General features: G+C 40.9%; 1 protein-coding gene across 7 annotated transcripts in view; it reads left to right on the top strand.

Moving 5' to 3' along the window:
• The first annotated feature begins 139 nt into the window (after positions 1-139).
• Positions 140-14,349, top strand: part of mmadhcb (metabolism of cobalamin associated Db) — a 37,650-nt gene continuing 23,440 nt past the window's right edge. For 2 of the 7 annotated variants that reach the window (XM_072258653.1, XM_072258654.1), the window contains exons 1-5: positions 141-331; positions 4,311-4,426; positions 6,205-6,349; positions 8,123-8,340; positions 9,515-9,623. In XM_072258653.1, the coding sequence (XP_072114754.1) occupies positions 4,418-4,426; positions 6,205-6,349; positions 8,123-8,340; positions 9,515-9,623 (481 nt within the window). In that variant the 5' untranslated portion in view covers positions 141-331; positions 4,311-4,417. Of the gene's footprint in view, positions 332-4,310; positions 4,427-6,204; positions 6,350-8,122; positions 8,341-9,514; positions 9,624-14,349 lie in introns of all 7 variants that reach the window. The other 5 variants (XM_072258649.1, XM_072258648.1, XM_072258647.1 and 2 more) reach the window with 5 other exon arrangements.

The raw sequence follows: 14,349 nt of genomic DNA, 5'->3' as shown, positions 1-14,349 counted from the left end.
ATAGTGTACTTGATGGGGCTGGTTCTTATGGATCGCAGTTACTATTTAGCGTAGCAACAGAGATTGAGAATCGGTCCCGCTGCTGTGGGGCGCCATGGTTACGGGTGACGCTACGTCTAACGGGATGACGTCAGGTGTACGTGCTGACGTCATGAGGAGGTGGTTTCGCGGCCTGAGTTCTGGTCCAAGGTGAACGGACCCTGTGTGAGTTTGAGCGTGACTGTCGGTGCCTAGGGAGAGCGGCAGAAGTGTTTTTTGTCGTTACATCGGAACTGAGCAGGCTGGACCAGACCTCCTCGTTCCGGCGGTGAAGGCGGCCCGTGACTGCATGGTAGGCGAGCCGCCCCGGCACTACCTCTGGCCCGTTCCGAGACCTAACTGCTCCCACCCCCAATAAACGAGGAACTCGCACTCCTCTGGCTATCCACTCAACATTCATTACGGCGATAGACACCCTTGTCCTTAATCACGTCCTCCTTCCGTGCCCATCTTGCATTTAATCCCTTATCCAGCCTCCAAAATTGTCCCTTCCCTATCCATCTTGCATTAAATCCCTATCCAGCCTCCAAAATTACCCCTTCCCCATCCATCTTCCATTCAATCCCCTATCCGTCCTCCACAATTGCCCTTACTGCAGCTCAACCCCCTCCCATTCAATCTCCTATCCATCCTCTACAATGGCACCCACCCACCCAATCAGTCAATCCTCTATCCAGCCTCACAATGACTCCTTGACTTGTTACACCCCCCACTTCATGATTTTAATTGCTGCTCATCCATAACTCAGCCCCATCATTTTCCACTTCCAATAGACATCATACCTTCCTTACATCTCAAACACCTCCTATCAAGTGTCTTTGGCTTCATAAACTTGTCACTGCCTTTTATCCTGCCCTCCATCTCCTAGTCCTCCCGCCAACACTGTATAACTCTTTACCATTTGCAACAGAACCATCTATATCTCATCCTAACCAGCTATCACCCATCTTCTCCATGAGCTTCTATTAGAAAAGTGAATCGCCTGTTTCCGGTTGTGCTGAATTAGAGGTCAGCTGTCATCTTGCTAAATGGTAGAGTTGGCAAAGACCTACTTCTGTTTTTTTTTGGCATTCTTCCAAAATACTTCAAAAACAAGTCACTATTAATAATGTTGCCAGGTAGCTCAGTGGGAAGAAGTTTTTCTACCTAAACTTGATGGGGTTAATGATTGCTTATTTTAAAGTAATGAACCTGGCTTTGTATAAATTTAAACACTTCTGTAAGCAAGATTTTGCCCTGTACTGAAGCATTTTAGATTGACTCAAAACCATTTTCTAAAGGATTGAGGGGGAAAAAAACTTGGTCTAAGTGGTAAACAACTAGTAGGGCAAACTTGGAATGATGCCATCTGAATCTGTTGAATTTTGTTACTGAGTTTTGATGTTGAAATCAGAAGGTTTTGTTAGGGCAAAATTTACTGCAGTGATACCCATAAGAAGTTACACCCATTAGCAGTTTGGTAAATATTTAAAATGCTTGTCTTTAGACTGAGAATAAAATTCCATATTGATCCCACTGGGACAAGAAAGCCAGTTTATCCATTAAGGTTGTTGTTATGATCAAGGGAGATAAGTTGGAAGTATGTATACTGTATGTCACCATATAGAACCCTGAGATTCATTTTCTTGCGGGCAATCACAGTAACTACAAGAAACACAATAGAATAACTGGAAGACTGTACCCTACAGGATGGACAGGATTGTCCTGTTCATAGCCTGAAGTAGACTTGTTCCAATCTACAGGAAAGAGTCGGGATGGAGCTGACTTGAGTCTGCAACCCTTTGCAGATCGAAAGAGGCTGCACATTGGAGCCTCCGTACCCGCCAGTGATGCAAACCAGTTAGAATGCTCTCCATACATCTGTAGAAATTTTCTAAAATCTTTGGTGACATACTGAATCTCCTCAGACTCCTAATGAAGTGTAGTTACTGGCTTGTCTTAGTGATAGCATCAATGTGTTGTGCCAAGGATAGACCCTCCAAGGTGCTGATGGTGAAAGGTTGAAGCTGCTCATCTTTCCACCGCTGACCCCTCAGTGAGGATTGATATATGTTCACCTTATTTCCCCTTCCTGAATTTCACAATCAGCTCCTTGGTCTTGCTGACCGTCTGATCTTTCTCACTCCTGCACAGACGGTTGTCACCATCGAAGATTCTGCCAACAGCAGAGGTGTCATCAGAAAATAATATAGATGGCATTTGAGCTGTGCTTCGCCACACAGTCGTGAGTGTAGAGAGTAGAGCTTTGGTCAGCAGAGAGGAGATGTCATTACGGATCTGCACTGACCGTGGTCTTCCGATGAGAAAGTCAAGAATCTAGTTAGAGAAGGAGGTGCAGAGGCCCGCTGTTTGAAGTGTCGATTAGTATTGGGGATGATGGTGATGAATGCCAAGCTGTAATTCATAAACGGTGGCCTGACGTGTATTACTGATGTTCAGGCCGGTGGAGAGCCAGTGAGGTTGCATCTGCTGAAACATACTGAGGTGGTGGACAAATTGCAGGAGGTTCAGGTCCTTGCCGAAGCTGGAGTTGACTTTAGCCATGACAGACCTCTCAAAGCACCTGATCACAATAGATGTGAGCATTACTGGGCGATAGTCATTGAAGCAGTTCACTGTGCTTTTCTTGGGCACTAGTATGATTGTTGCTCTTTTGAAGCAGGTAGGAGATTGAAGATGTCCTTGAACACTCCAGCCAGTTGCTTGGCGGAAATTTTCTGTACCCTATCAAGTACACTCTCGGGCCTGATACCTTGCAAGAGTTTATCTTTTGAAAGATGTAGTGACGTCAGCTTCTGAAATGGAGCACAGGGACACCAGATACTATGGGGACTTGTACAGGTGTAGTGTTATCCTCCTACTCAAAGCGTGATTGGAGGGTATTGAGCTCATCGGAGTGAAGCATCCTGCCATTTATGCAGTTAGATTTTGCCTTATAGTGAGCAATGACATGCAAATCCTGCCACAGCTGTTGTACATCCAGTTGTGTCTAACTTCACAATAAGTTGCCTTGTTGCTCTCACAATGGCCTTCTGTGCATTGTAAGTGAACCTCATAGGGTCTGGATTACCGGTCTTGAACGCCATAGACCTAGCCCACAGCAGATTGTGAATCTCTGGTTCATCGATAGCTTCCTGTTTTGGTATGTTTCATATGTTCTTGAAGGCATGCACTCATCCTCCCAGGGCTTAGTGAAGTCAGCAGTGACTGTGGCATAGTCAGATTCAAAGATGAATTCCTGAATATGATCCAGTCCAAGGATTCAAAGCAGTCCCGTAAGCGCTCAGCTGCATCTCTTGCTGCAGTCCTCAGTGTCTGCCTGTATGCCAAGTGTAGAATTTTAACCAGATAAGGGGTCTCAGCTGGAAATATCTATTGTTTTCATTTCCATAGATGCTGCCTAACCTGCTGAGTTCCTTTAGCATTTTGTATGTGTTACTCTGGATTTCCCAGCACCTGCAGAATCTCTTGTGTTTTAAGTATAGCCAGGTGATTGGACTTTCCAGAGTGGTGTAACAGTGGTCAAGTATGTTGGCTCCACTGGTGACATGATGGTAGTAGTTTGTCACTGTCTTCTTCATGCGAGCCTGGGTGAAGTGTCCCACGATGATTGAGAAGGCGTCAGGCTGCACTGTCTATGACTGTTGATCAGTGTTCATCTCCTCATCTGCCACTGATTGTTGAATTTTTAATTGTGTTATTTATGCTTATTATGTTTTATGCTGCATTGAATCTGGAGTAACAGTAATTTTCCCATAGACTTGTGTATTGAATTATAACAAGCATTCTCAAATATTGACTGACTGTTGTTTGAATAATTGTTGTTAGATTGCACTTGGTCTTAAATGAGCAATGCAGTAGATCTTCCAGCAAATTTGCATCCTGAAATAATTTACTACCTTTTTAAACCAAAATACAGCTTACTAGATTCATAAAATTATTTTGAGACAGGTTGCTTACTTCAGCCCATATCCCCTACTGGGGCATAGGCCACCGCAGCAGCTCGTCAAAGGCCTTTTTCCTGAGCTAGTCTTTCCTGTGTAGCTCATCGAAGATCCTTCCTCTTCCAGGGATGGGGTCTTTGGAGCCTGGGGTTTCTGTAGTTCCGGGTTTTTAACGTGATGGGGGTCAACTCTCCTCCTTTTGCAGCCGGGTGTGGGACCGTCCATGGTAGAGTTACCTACAATTAAGTGGTTTGATAATTAGTTTGATCTTTCATACAAAGCGGTATGATTTATTAAAGTTAATTAAATTCTCTATGTTCTGTGCAGTTTGCTCCAGATTTCCAGGACCTACATTGACTTGTCTTCATAATAAAAAAAAAATCCTGTATTTGTTTTCTGTTCTACAGAAGTAAGTGGTGCAGAAAACAAGCAAAATGGCCAAGGTACTTTCTGGATTTTTTTCTTTCTGGTTGCTCTTTAGAAATTAGGTGTCCACAAATGGAGTTGCAATATTAATGAATCACTTATTTCCCCTTCAGCTTATCTGAATATGATTAAAATATACAAATGTGTTTTTTTAAGAAAATTAATCTTGTTTGTGAGTTACTGCAAGAAGCATGTTTTTGCGTTAAATTAACCGGTTGTTTTGAGTTAAATGTAATTTTGGAATAAGCATGACAGCATTTTGTGATTAACTTTTAATTCTCTGCCAACTCTGGCCAAATATCAGAAGTTTTAAATTTTGAAAATATGTTGATTCAAAATATGGCATCAATCTAAGTTGTAGAAAGGAGTTTACAAGATGTCTTCCATTTGTAAATACTCTATTTTATTTTATTAAACTTTATCTTCTTTCTCATAATCTAACTTTCCAGAGAAGGCAAACTGGCACTAAAAAAAGTTTTTTTTTAAACTAGTTAAATTCAGGAGCTGCTGTTCAGAATGAGTGTCATGACATGTATATTGCCAGCCTCAGCTCACCACTGCCTCCTGAGCTCAATGACTCCAGACTCACTTCAAATTCAAATGGTTCCATTTATTATCAGAGAAAGCATGCAGAATAAAACCTGAAATACTTAGTCTTCTCAGACATCCACAAAAACAGAACCCCAAAAGAATGAATGACGAAAAACATTACAACCCCAAAGCCCCCCTCCCTTCTCCCCCAAGTATCAATCAACCTCCCCCTCCTCCATCCATTGCAGCAAAAAGGCATCAGTGCCCAACACCCACCAAACAATAGCAAAGCACCCAAAGAGAGACCTTAATCTGCAGTTAACAAAAACTATTGTTTGCCTGGCAGTTACTCTGTTACGGTGTCAATCTGCCGCGTAGCTTTTTATTCCTAAATTCTCCAACTGGAGAATCCGTAGCAAACTCTCCCCACTGTCGAGTGAAAGTGAGAGAGGTGCAATCACTCACCTACAGAGACCCTCGTCTACACATCCGCCTCAGCAAAATACGGATGTTCTTTTTCCCACAACGACTCAGTCGGCAGCACTGACCTGGAATCGGTGGTCCGCAAGGCCACACCCTGGATTTGAAATTTGAGCATCCAATCTAGGAGTATGTTTCAGCGTTGCTGTATCATTCCTTATTTGCAGGAAACAGCATGTTATATAGGAGATAGCTGCCTGCTCGGGTGGACAGAAAATAAATTCTGGCAATGTCTAAAGCTGAAATGGAAGCTCAGTGGTTATGAAAAATATTTATCCTTTAAACCCTCTAACTAAAACCAGTTATCTGGTAATGTGCACATTGGTCACTTCCATATCATGCTTTTTTTTAATATTCCCTTCTAAAATGTATCATTGGTTTAAAAAAAAAATGCCTTGAAGCTTCCTTAAGCTATGAAAGGCAGAAGATAAAGCAGTTACACCTCTTTTGATGAAGGACAATAAATTTTGTTATTTTCTGATTAGTGCTACTTTTCTCATTTCCTCCCTTTTATTCCTGTTTCCTATCACACTTTGGAAAGAAGTTTAAGTTACTTAACGTTGAATATGCATTAACTTGGCAGAAAATGTAGAGTCCAAATTGTATCGAATTTCAGCTCTGGTAGTAACAGCTTATGTTATGTCTGTTGCACATTTGTGCATGAAATCCATTCTTCATATTTTGTAGGTTAATTCTAAGGTCACTATCTTTCAGTAACTAGCAATTCTATTAAGAAATAAATTATCATTGTTTTCTCTCCTAACTATCTGCTCCTCTTTTACAGGTGCTTTGCACCAAAGCCAGGCTAGTTACTTACCTGCCAGAGGTTCAGACGTTGGTTAAAAGGATTGCAACCTTTAGAACATTTGCCACTGCCGGCTCTTCAGGGTCTGATGAACCTTACGTTACAGTTGTACCACTTGATCAAGGTAAGAACAATATTCCTGTTATTGATACACAAATGGTTACAGATGTAATCTCAAGCAGAAAATCTCCAGCTCCTGCTGCAGGGTCTCAATAAGAAACATCAACTATCTCTTTGCCACCGCTTGACCCACTGAGTTCTTTCAACAGTTTATTATTCTTCTTCGTTGGCATTTACGTTATAGCATATTAGCAAAATTCATTTGAAGATTAGTATGTTAGATTAACTTGGAAAGGAAGCAATTGTATCCAATATTTTTAATTTCATATATTTCCACGTGACATAGAAGGAGACTTGCTGCCTATTGCATTTCACTTAAAGCAGTATTATCAATTAGTTTCTTGCATATTTCCCAGTAGTATGTCCTCAGTGACCTCTTGTACCTAATAAAGTGGCCACCGAGTGTATCTTTCTGGTCTTCTGCTGCTGCTCAAGGTGTGTTCAGTGATGCTGTTCTGCATACTACTGTTGTAATGCTTGGTTATTTGAGTTACTGTCACCTTCCTGTCAGCTTGAACCAGTATGTCCTCTGACCTCTCATTAACAAGGCATTTTTGCCCAGAACTGCCACTCACTGCATTCTTTTTTGTTTTGTTTCTTGACCATTCTCTGTAAATTCTAGAGAGTCTTGTGCATGAAAATCCCAAGAGACCATCAGTTTTTGAGGTATTCAAACCACCCCATCTGGCATCAACAAACATTCAAAGTCACATAGATCACATACCTTTCCCATTCTGATGTTTGTTCTGAAGAAAAACTGAACTTCTTGACCATGTCTGCGTGCTTTTATGTATTGAGTTGCTGCTGTATGACTGGCTGATTAGATATTTGCGTTAACGAGGGTGGCCACTGAGTATATTCTGTCTCACGTTAAATTGTACACAGAGTTCTTGCCTTCACTGTAATGATTTTGTGTTCTAAATTATAAAAATACACATAAAATTGAACTTGCCGAAGTTGACAAGTTTTTAAAAAAAACCCTGAGGCCTGTCTTCTTTCATAATGTTTTGTTAACATATAAAAATATTTTCCCCCAAGCATAATCAGTATAGGCAATTAGCCCTGAGCAATTTTAGGAGTTCATTTTTAATCGTGTTTTTTTAAGTTGAATTGATAACTCATTTTTCCCCGAAAGAAAGCCATATTGAGTCTCTTGATTCTTCTTGTATACAACTTATTTGTGATATTATTCCTTCAACCTCTTCCCTCGTGTTGCTTCAAGGCCAATATCTCCCTTCATTTTGAACAGTTTTAATTAGTTAACTATGGTAATTATTTCAAATTAATTCTGACCAAATTTTGACTGTTGCATATAAGCCTGAAGATCCTAGGTGGAGTCCATTGCAAACATAATCTATTGATGCCACTTTAACGAAGAACTAATACATTAGAACTGTTGCCTGCCTTTAAATGCCTGTCCTTTTTAAATCCGGTATTTATTAACTCGTTATTAAATGTTGTCTATTGAATATTTCTGAAAACCAGACTGCCACGGTGACACCATTTTAACCACTCAGATTAGTAAAAAGAATGTTGTGTGATGCTGCTTTTCAATTTACAGTTAATGATGCAGGAAAAAAATACTGCCCACATGGAAAATCAATACACGCGTAAGCGTTTATATTTGCAAAAAGTAGAATTCCTAAAATGATCTCTATAAGAACAATAATTCTCTTAATGACTAGTGGGATTTTTTTTAATATCACACCTCTCCTCCACCACATTTATGTAAGTTCTGAATCTTTGTGCTGAGTTGTGCTCTCGTCATATTTTTTAGGTTTGCAAACTGTATGGCCTGATGAAAAGATGGGACCATTTGGACCTCAGGATCAAAGATTTCAACTACCGGGTAACATGGGGTTCGATTCCCATATTAATGGTGTCACTAACCTGAAAAGAATCCCAGTGCGTAAAATGCTGCCAGATGTGCTGACAGAGCCGTTATCAAGTGAAAAGCACGAGTTCGTCCTTGCACAGTTTGTCAATGAATTTCAGGCAAGAAAACAATATTTAATAATCTGATATTTTCAAATGTAATTATCAACATCCTTTTACTTGTAACTTAAAATGTTGCCATCCAACAGTTTAAAAAAATTTACATTCCTTTTATGAAATTGCTGATTAATAATTTGAAATATACAGGTGATGCTAGTTCTCCTGTTTGTATTGCTCTCCGCTATCTCTTTACTGACATTTGGAAACTTAGCACATTGACTGAGTCACTGAAACTAATGTAATGGTCTGCACTCTTCAGCTGGCTTTTCATTGCAATATTAAATGGTAGGATTTTAGTTGGTTTTTCGTTAAAGTAATTAGTGTCTTGCGTGAAGTATCAGGTTTGCTTAAATAGAAATATTACAAAATTAATTTGTTACCTTTATGCAGTGTGTGTGTCTAAATAGCTCAAAAGTACTCTAATAATGTTATTACTGGTCGTAATTGTAAGACAGTTTAGGAACAAGTAATATGTAGACAACTGAAAATTGCATTTTTTTTTACTGCCCATCAGGCCACTGGTGTCTAGGGCAGCAATAAAGATCCTCTATTTCTGGCGGTGTTCAGGGCTTTCTTCATCATGTCAGTAGCTTCCTCTCAGTTTTCATTACTGTCAGTCATTCAAGCCCAGGTGGAGACTCAGGAATACCATTACAGTCAACCGTAGAAGGACCCTTCATTGCTGTTTCTATAACAATTTTGTTTTACCAATCAGGGTTGTTATCCCTGAGCTGAACCCCTGAACCTGGATGACCAGTGGATCACTCTTGGTCTGGGCTCTACCTTTTGACCTGTTTGGCATGGGTGACCCTACCAAGAGCCAAAGCATAAAGCCCTGACTCCAACCAACATAGCTCTCCGGGTCATAGAGGCATGCAAGTCTCCAACCCCAATAACAAGATTGTGGTCCTCTTGGAGGGAAAATTGCAATAAATAACACTAAATGGTTCATCGATTATTAACAGTGTTCTGTGGGAATGATTTAATGAGCGTTAAACTTCCGTGAGGTCTATATTTGGTAAGCCAGTCTTTTTACTGTATTATCACCGTCTTGTATTGTCGCACAGTATATTGTTTCAAGCTTAAGTACTTTTAAATGTATGTAATTGGAGCAGGACAAACTGGTTCTTTTTCAATGATCTAGTGTTGAAACAGTTCCTGGCTTTTATTTCAGGGAAATGAAGTTGAGCCACAACCACAGTACATCAGTGTTGCAGAAAGTTATTTTACAAATGCAAAGGTGGAATGCGTCATACAAGTGTGCCCAGAGCTGCTACGCAAAGGTCTGTTGCATGTGTTTAATTTTTTTCATAAAATACAGCACTTGGTATAGTTGAATAAATCAGCCATGATGGTACGGTAGAGCAGACTCTTTGGGCTGAATGGCTCAATTCTACTCCTACCTCTTGTGGTCTAAACTCTGATAATCTACCATCTGACCGTTTGGAAATCGGGTGCTTTCAGCATCTAGCTCGCCAGGGCCCTGGTTCTCTTGTTTCACTTGTTACGTGTTACATACTCCTGTTAGGGTGCATTCTCCAGATACCTTTTTAGGTAACCGTAGCCTTCAGCCAGGAGCAGATATCATCAGGTGGTTCCCAACCTTTACAGAGTGTTTCGACCCTTAACCACGACACTCTCCAGCTGGTGGGCCGGCAGTGGTGGCTAAATCACTGCCCATCTGCTCCTGGCTTCCAGCTTCCCTCCTCTCACCTACTCCAAATCCAACAAGAGACTCGTTCTGCCTCTTCCCCCATCCTATGAGCTGCTTGTTTTTTTGCACCTTTCATCCATGCCCAGAGCTGACAACAACTGCCATGCTGATTTGGCTGGGAAACCTCTGCAGCCGATCTCCACAGGGAACAACCATGCCTGCCATCCCTTGTCTTTACACTCCTGCACTAAGGGCTGGTACTTCAAGGCCTTTCTCTCGTGGGCCTCTTCCCATCCCTCCTCCCGCGACACAGTCAGCTCAACCAGAATTATTTTCTTGTCTTCAGTTGACCACAGTACAATATCTGGGCGCAGGGTTGTGTGCACCACATCCGGGAACTGCAACCTCCTTCCCACATCGACCCTCATCTCCCAGGACCTGGCTGTTAGCAGCAGATTGGGCTTTGGTTGTTTGGATACGAAAGGCCTGGCTCCCTCTTTGATGAAGGTGATGGCCTTCCTCAAATCTGTGCCAGCCGTCCTCTTCTTGCATCTCTCTCGCTCTAGTATGTCAGCAAGAGCCAGAAGCATCTTATCATGGCGCCACCTATACCATCCTTGAGTTAGAGCTGATTTACACCTGGGCAGTATATGAGCCAGTGTCCCCTTTTGACCACAGAGCTTACAGTTCGGGTCCTCTTTCATCCCCCATGTGTACAGATGTAATGGTGAAGGAAGGGTGTCATACACAGATTGCAAGAGGAAAGAAATACGGAAGGGCTCCAGTCTCCATAACTCTGCCCATGAGATCTTGCGCTTAGGCAGATCCCATTTTGTCCAGGCACCCTGGGACCCTTGTTCCACTGCCTTTGACATCCGCTTCTCTTCCTCATGGATCCGGACTTCTGCCAATATTCATTGGAAAAATATTAATATAAATCTGTATAATATCTTAACAAAAATATCAGAAGTGTATTCAAATATTAAAAAGTATTACAAGAATAATATTCAATAATACAGAAAAGCATTTGGAGAAGTATGAAATCAAACCAAACCAGCATGATCTTATGAAAAGGAAGCCCTGTTTGGCAAATTTGGTAGGATTCTTTGTGAATTTATAGCTCACACCTGTGGATGTGGTGTACGTATTTGGATTTTTAGAAAGCATATGACAAGGTGCCATGTAATAGGTTGGTACATACAATAAGACACGTGGTATTAAGGGAATTGTGTTACTTGATGTGAAGTTGGTTATTGTATGGAAGACAAGAATAAATTAGTGTTTTCTTCAGGCTAGAAGGATGTATCTAGTGAAATACCGAAGATTCAGTAGCTAGCCCTATGAATGCAAGTACGTAGTTTCCTGATAGTATCTTTACAGCGAGACGGGATGGTGAGTAATATTTTAGTGTGCTGGCCTTCATCAATCAGAGCATTCATTATAGAAATTGGAATGTTATGTTGCAGTTGTATAAGATGTTGGTAAGGCCACACTTGGAATATTGTGTTAAACTTTTGATCACCCTGATATGCTAAATTGAAAAGAGTCCAGAGGAGATTTAGAAAGATACTACTAAGTCTTGAGGGACTGAGTTTGAGAGGCTTAGAATTTATTCCATCGGAGTGTGGGAGAATAGGGTTTAGTCTGTGGAGGTGTTCAAAATATTGAAAGGTATAGATTGGGGGAATACACACAGAATTTTTTTCCCCATAGTAGAGAATCAAGAACTGGAGGACATAGGTTCATGGTGAGAGAGAAGAGATTTAATAGTAACCTGACCTCCAACTTCTTCATGGTCTATATATGGATAGAGCTGACAGAGGAAGTGTTCGAGGCATGTACATTAACAAAATTTAAAAGGCACTTGAACATGAGCATGGATAGGAAAGCTTTAGACCATAGTAGCGTGGTGGTTATCATGGCGCTATTACAACTTGTAGTGCTCCAGAGTTCAGTTCTGGCACCACCTTTAAGGAGTTTGTTCATGCTCCCCGTGAGCCATATGGGTTTCTTCCAGGTGCTCCAGTTTCCTCCCACAGTCCAACAGGTTAGTAAGTTAATTGGTCGTTGTAAATTGTCCCCTGACTGGGCTAGTATTAATAGATGGGTTACTGGGCAGTATGGCTTGTTGGGCCAGAAAGGTCTGTTATACACTGTTTTGCTAAGTAAATAAGTAGATGTGGACCAAACAAGGGCAAATGAGACTGGCGTAGGTTGCAATCTTGGACTAGGTCAGTGAAAGGACCTCTTTGTGTTGGATAGCTCTATGAATCTAAGTTTGAGGCTTTGCATTTAGAAAGAGGAACCTAAGGACAGATTGCTACCTAAGTGGATAAATTGAGCCAATGATAGAAAGATCTGGGTATTCATACATACAAATCATAGCATGTTAGCATAGAGTTACAGAAAATGGTAAGGAAAACAAATGACATATTGGCCATTATTAGAAGGATGTTGGAATCTAGAAATGGGGAAATGGTACAATACATGGAGGTAAGACCTCACCTGGAGTGCAATTTCTTATTTAAAAATGGATATACTAGGATTCGAAGCTGTTCAAAGGAGATTCACAAGGCTAATTCCTGGGATGAGAGACCTGTCCTATCATGAGCAATTACAGAAATTAGATGTGTGTTCTTTGAGGTGTGATTTATTGAAACATAAAATCCTGAGGGGCTTAACAAGGTAGATCTACTTTCCTGAAGTCCACAATCATTTCCAAAGAGGTGAATCTTGAACAAGGGGACATGTTACAACAATGGGGACAGTGATTTAAATTTGTTGGAGGGTGGTGTATCTTTCAGTTCATTAACTTAGATGGATCTGAAGTCCAGATTACAGGATATATATTTAAAGGGGAAAGTAGATACATTTTTAAATATCAGGGAATTGAGGACTGTGTGAATCTAGAACAGGAGATGAGATCTGGGGTGGATCAGGAAAGAACATATTGAATGTCAGGCAGCTTGAGCAGCCAAAGAGCTGATTTCTGCTGTCTTCTTGCATTCTAAAATCTGTTTGGCATCAACAAAGTCCCAATCTTGCAGGATTATCAGTTTTAAAAAGATGGGGGAGATTCTGAACAATTTCTTTTCTTCGGTATTCACTAAGGAGAAGGATATTGAATTGTGTAAGATAAGGGAAACAGGTAGGGAAGTTATGGAAACTATGATGATTAAAGAAGAGGAAGTACTGGCGCTTTTAAGGAATATAAAAGTGGATAAGTCTCCGGGTCCTGACAGGATATTCCCTAGGACCTTGAGGGAAGTTAGTGTGGAAATAGCAGGGGCTCTGACAGAAATATTTCAAATGTCATTAGAAAAAGGGATGATGCCAGAGGATTGGCATATTGCTCATGTTGTTCCATTATTTAAAAAGGGTTCTAAGAGTAAACCTGGCAATTATCGGCCTGTGAGTTTGACGTCAGTGGTGGGTAAATTGATGGAAAGTATTCTTAGAGATGGTATACATAATTATCTGGATAGACAGGGTCTGGTTAGGAACAGTCAACATGGATTTGTGCATGGAAAGTCATGTTTGACAAATCATATTGAATTTTTTGAAGAGGTTACTAGGAAAGTTGACGAGGGTAAAGCTGTGGATGTTGTCTATATGGACTTCAGTAAGGCCTTTGACAAGGTTCCACGTGGAAGGTTGGTTAGGAAGGTTTAGTCGTTAGGTATTAATATTGAAGTAGTAAAATAGATTCAGCAGTGGCTGGATGGGAGGCGCCAGAGAGTAGTGGTGGATAACTGTTTGTCAGATCGGAGGCCGGTGACTAGTGGTGTGCCTCAGGGATCTGTACTGGGTCCTATGTTGTTTGTCTGGATGATGGGGTGGTAAATTGGATGAGTAAATATGCAGATGATACTAAGATAGGTGGAGTTGTGGATAATGAAGTAGGTTTTCAAAGCTTGCAGAGAGATTTAGGCCAGTTAGAAGAATGGGCTGAAAGATAGCAGATGAAGATTAATGCTGATAAATGTGAGGTGCTACATTTTGGTAGGACTAATCAAAATAGGACATACATGGTAAATGGTAGGGCATTGAAGAATGCAGTAGAACAGAGGGATCTAGGAATAATGGTGCATAGTTCCCTGAAGGTAGAATCTCATGTGGATAGGGTGGTGAAGAAAGCTTTTGGTATGCTGGCCTTTATAAATCAGAGCATTGAGTATAGGAGTTGGGATGTAATGTTGAAGTAGTACAAGGCATTGGTGAGGCCAAATTTGGAGTATTATGTACAGTTCTGGTCACCGAATTATAGGAAAGATGTCAGCAAAATAGAGAGAGTGCAGAGAAGATTTACTAGAATGTTATCTGGGTTTCATCACCTAAGTTACAGGGAAAAGTTG

This window comes from Mobula birostris, chromosome 5 (assembly GCF_030028105.1).
Source record: "Mobula birostris isolate sMobBir1 chromosome 5, sMobBir1.hap1, whole genome shotgun sequence".
NCBI classification, from domain to species: domain Eukaryota; kingdom Metazoa; phylum Chordata; class Chondrichthyes; order Myliobatiformes; family Myliobatidae; genus Mobula; species Mobula birostris.
Note: the sequence above shows the minus strand (reverse complement) of the source record. Positions and strands in the feature narration are given on the sequence as shown.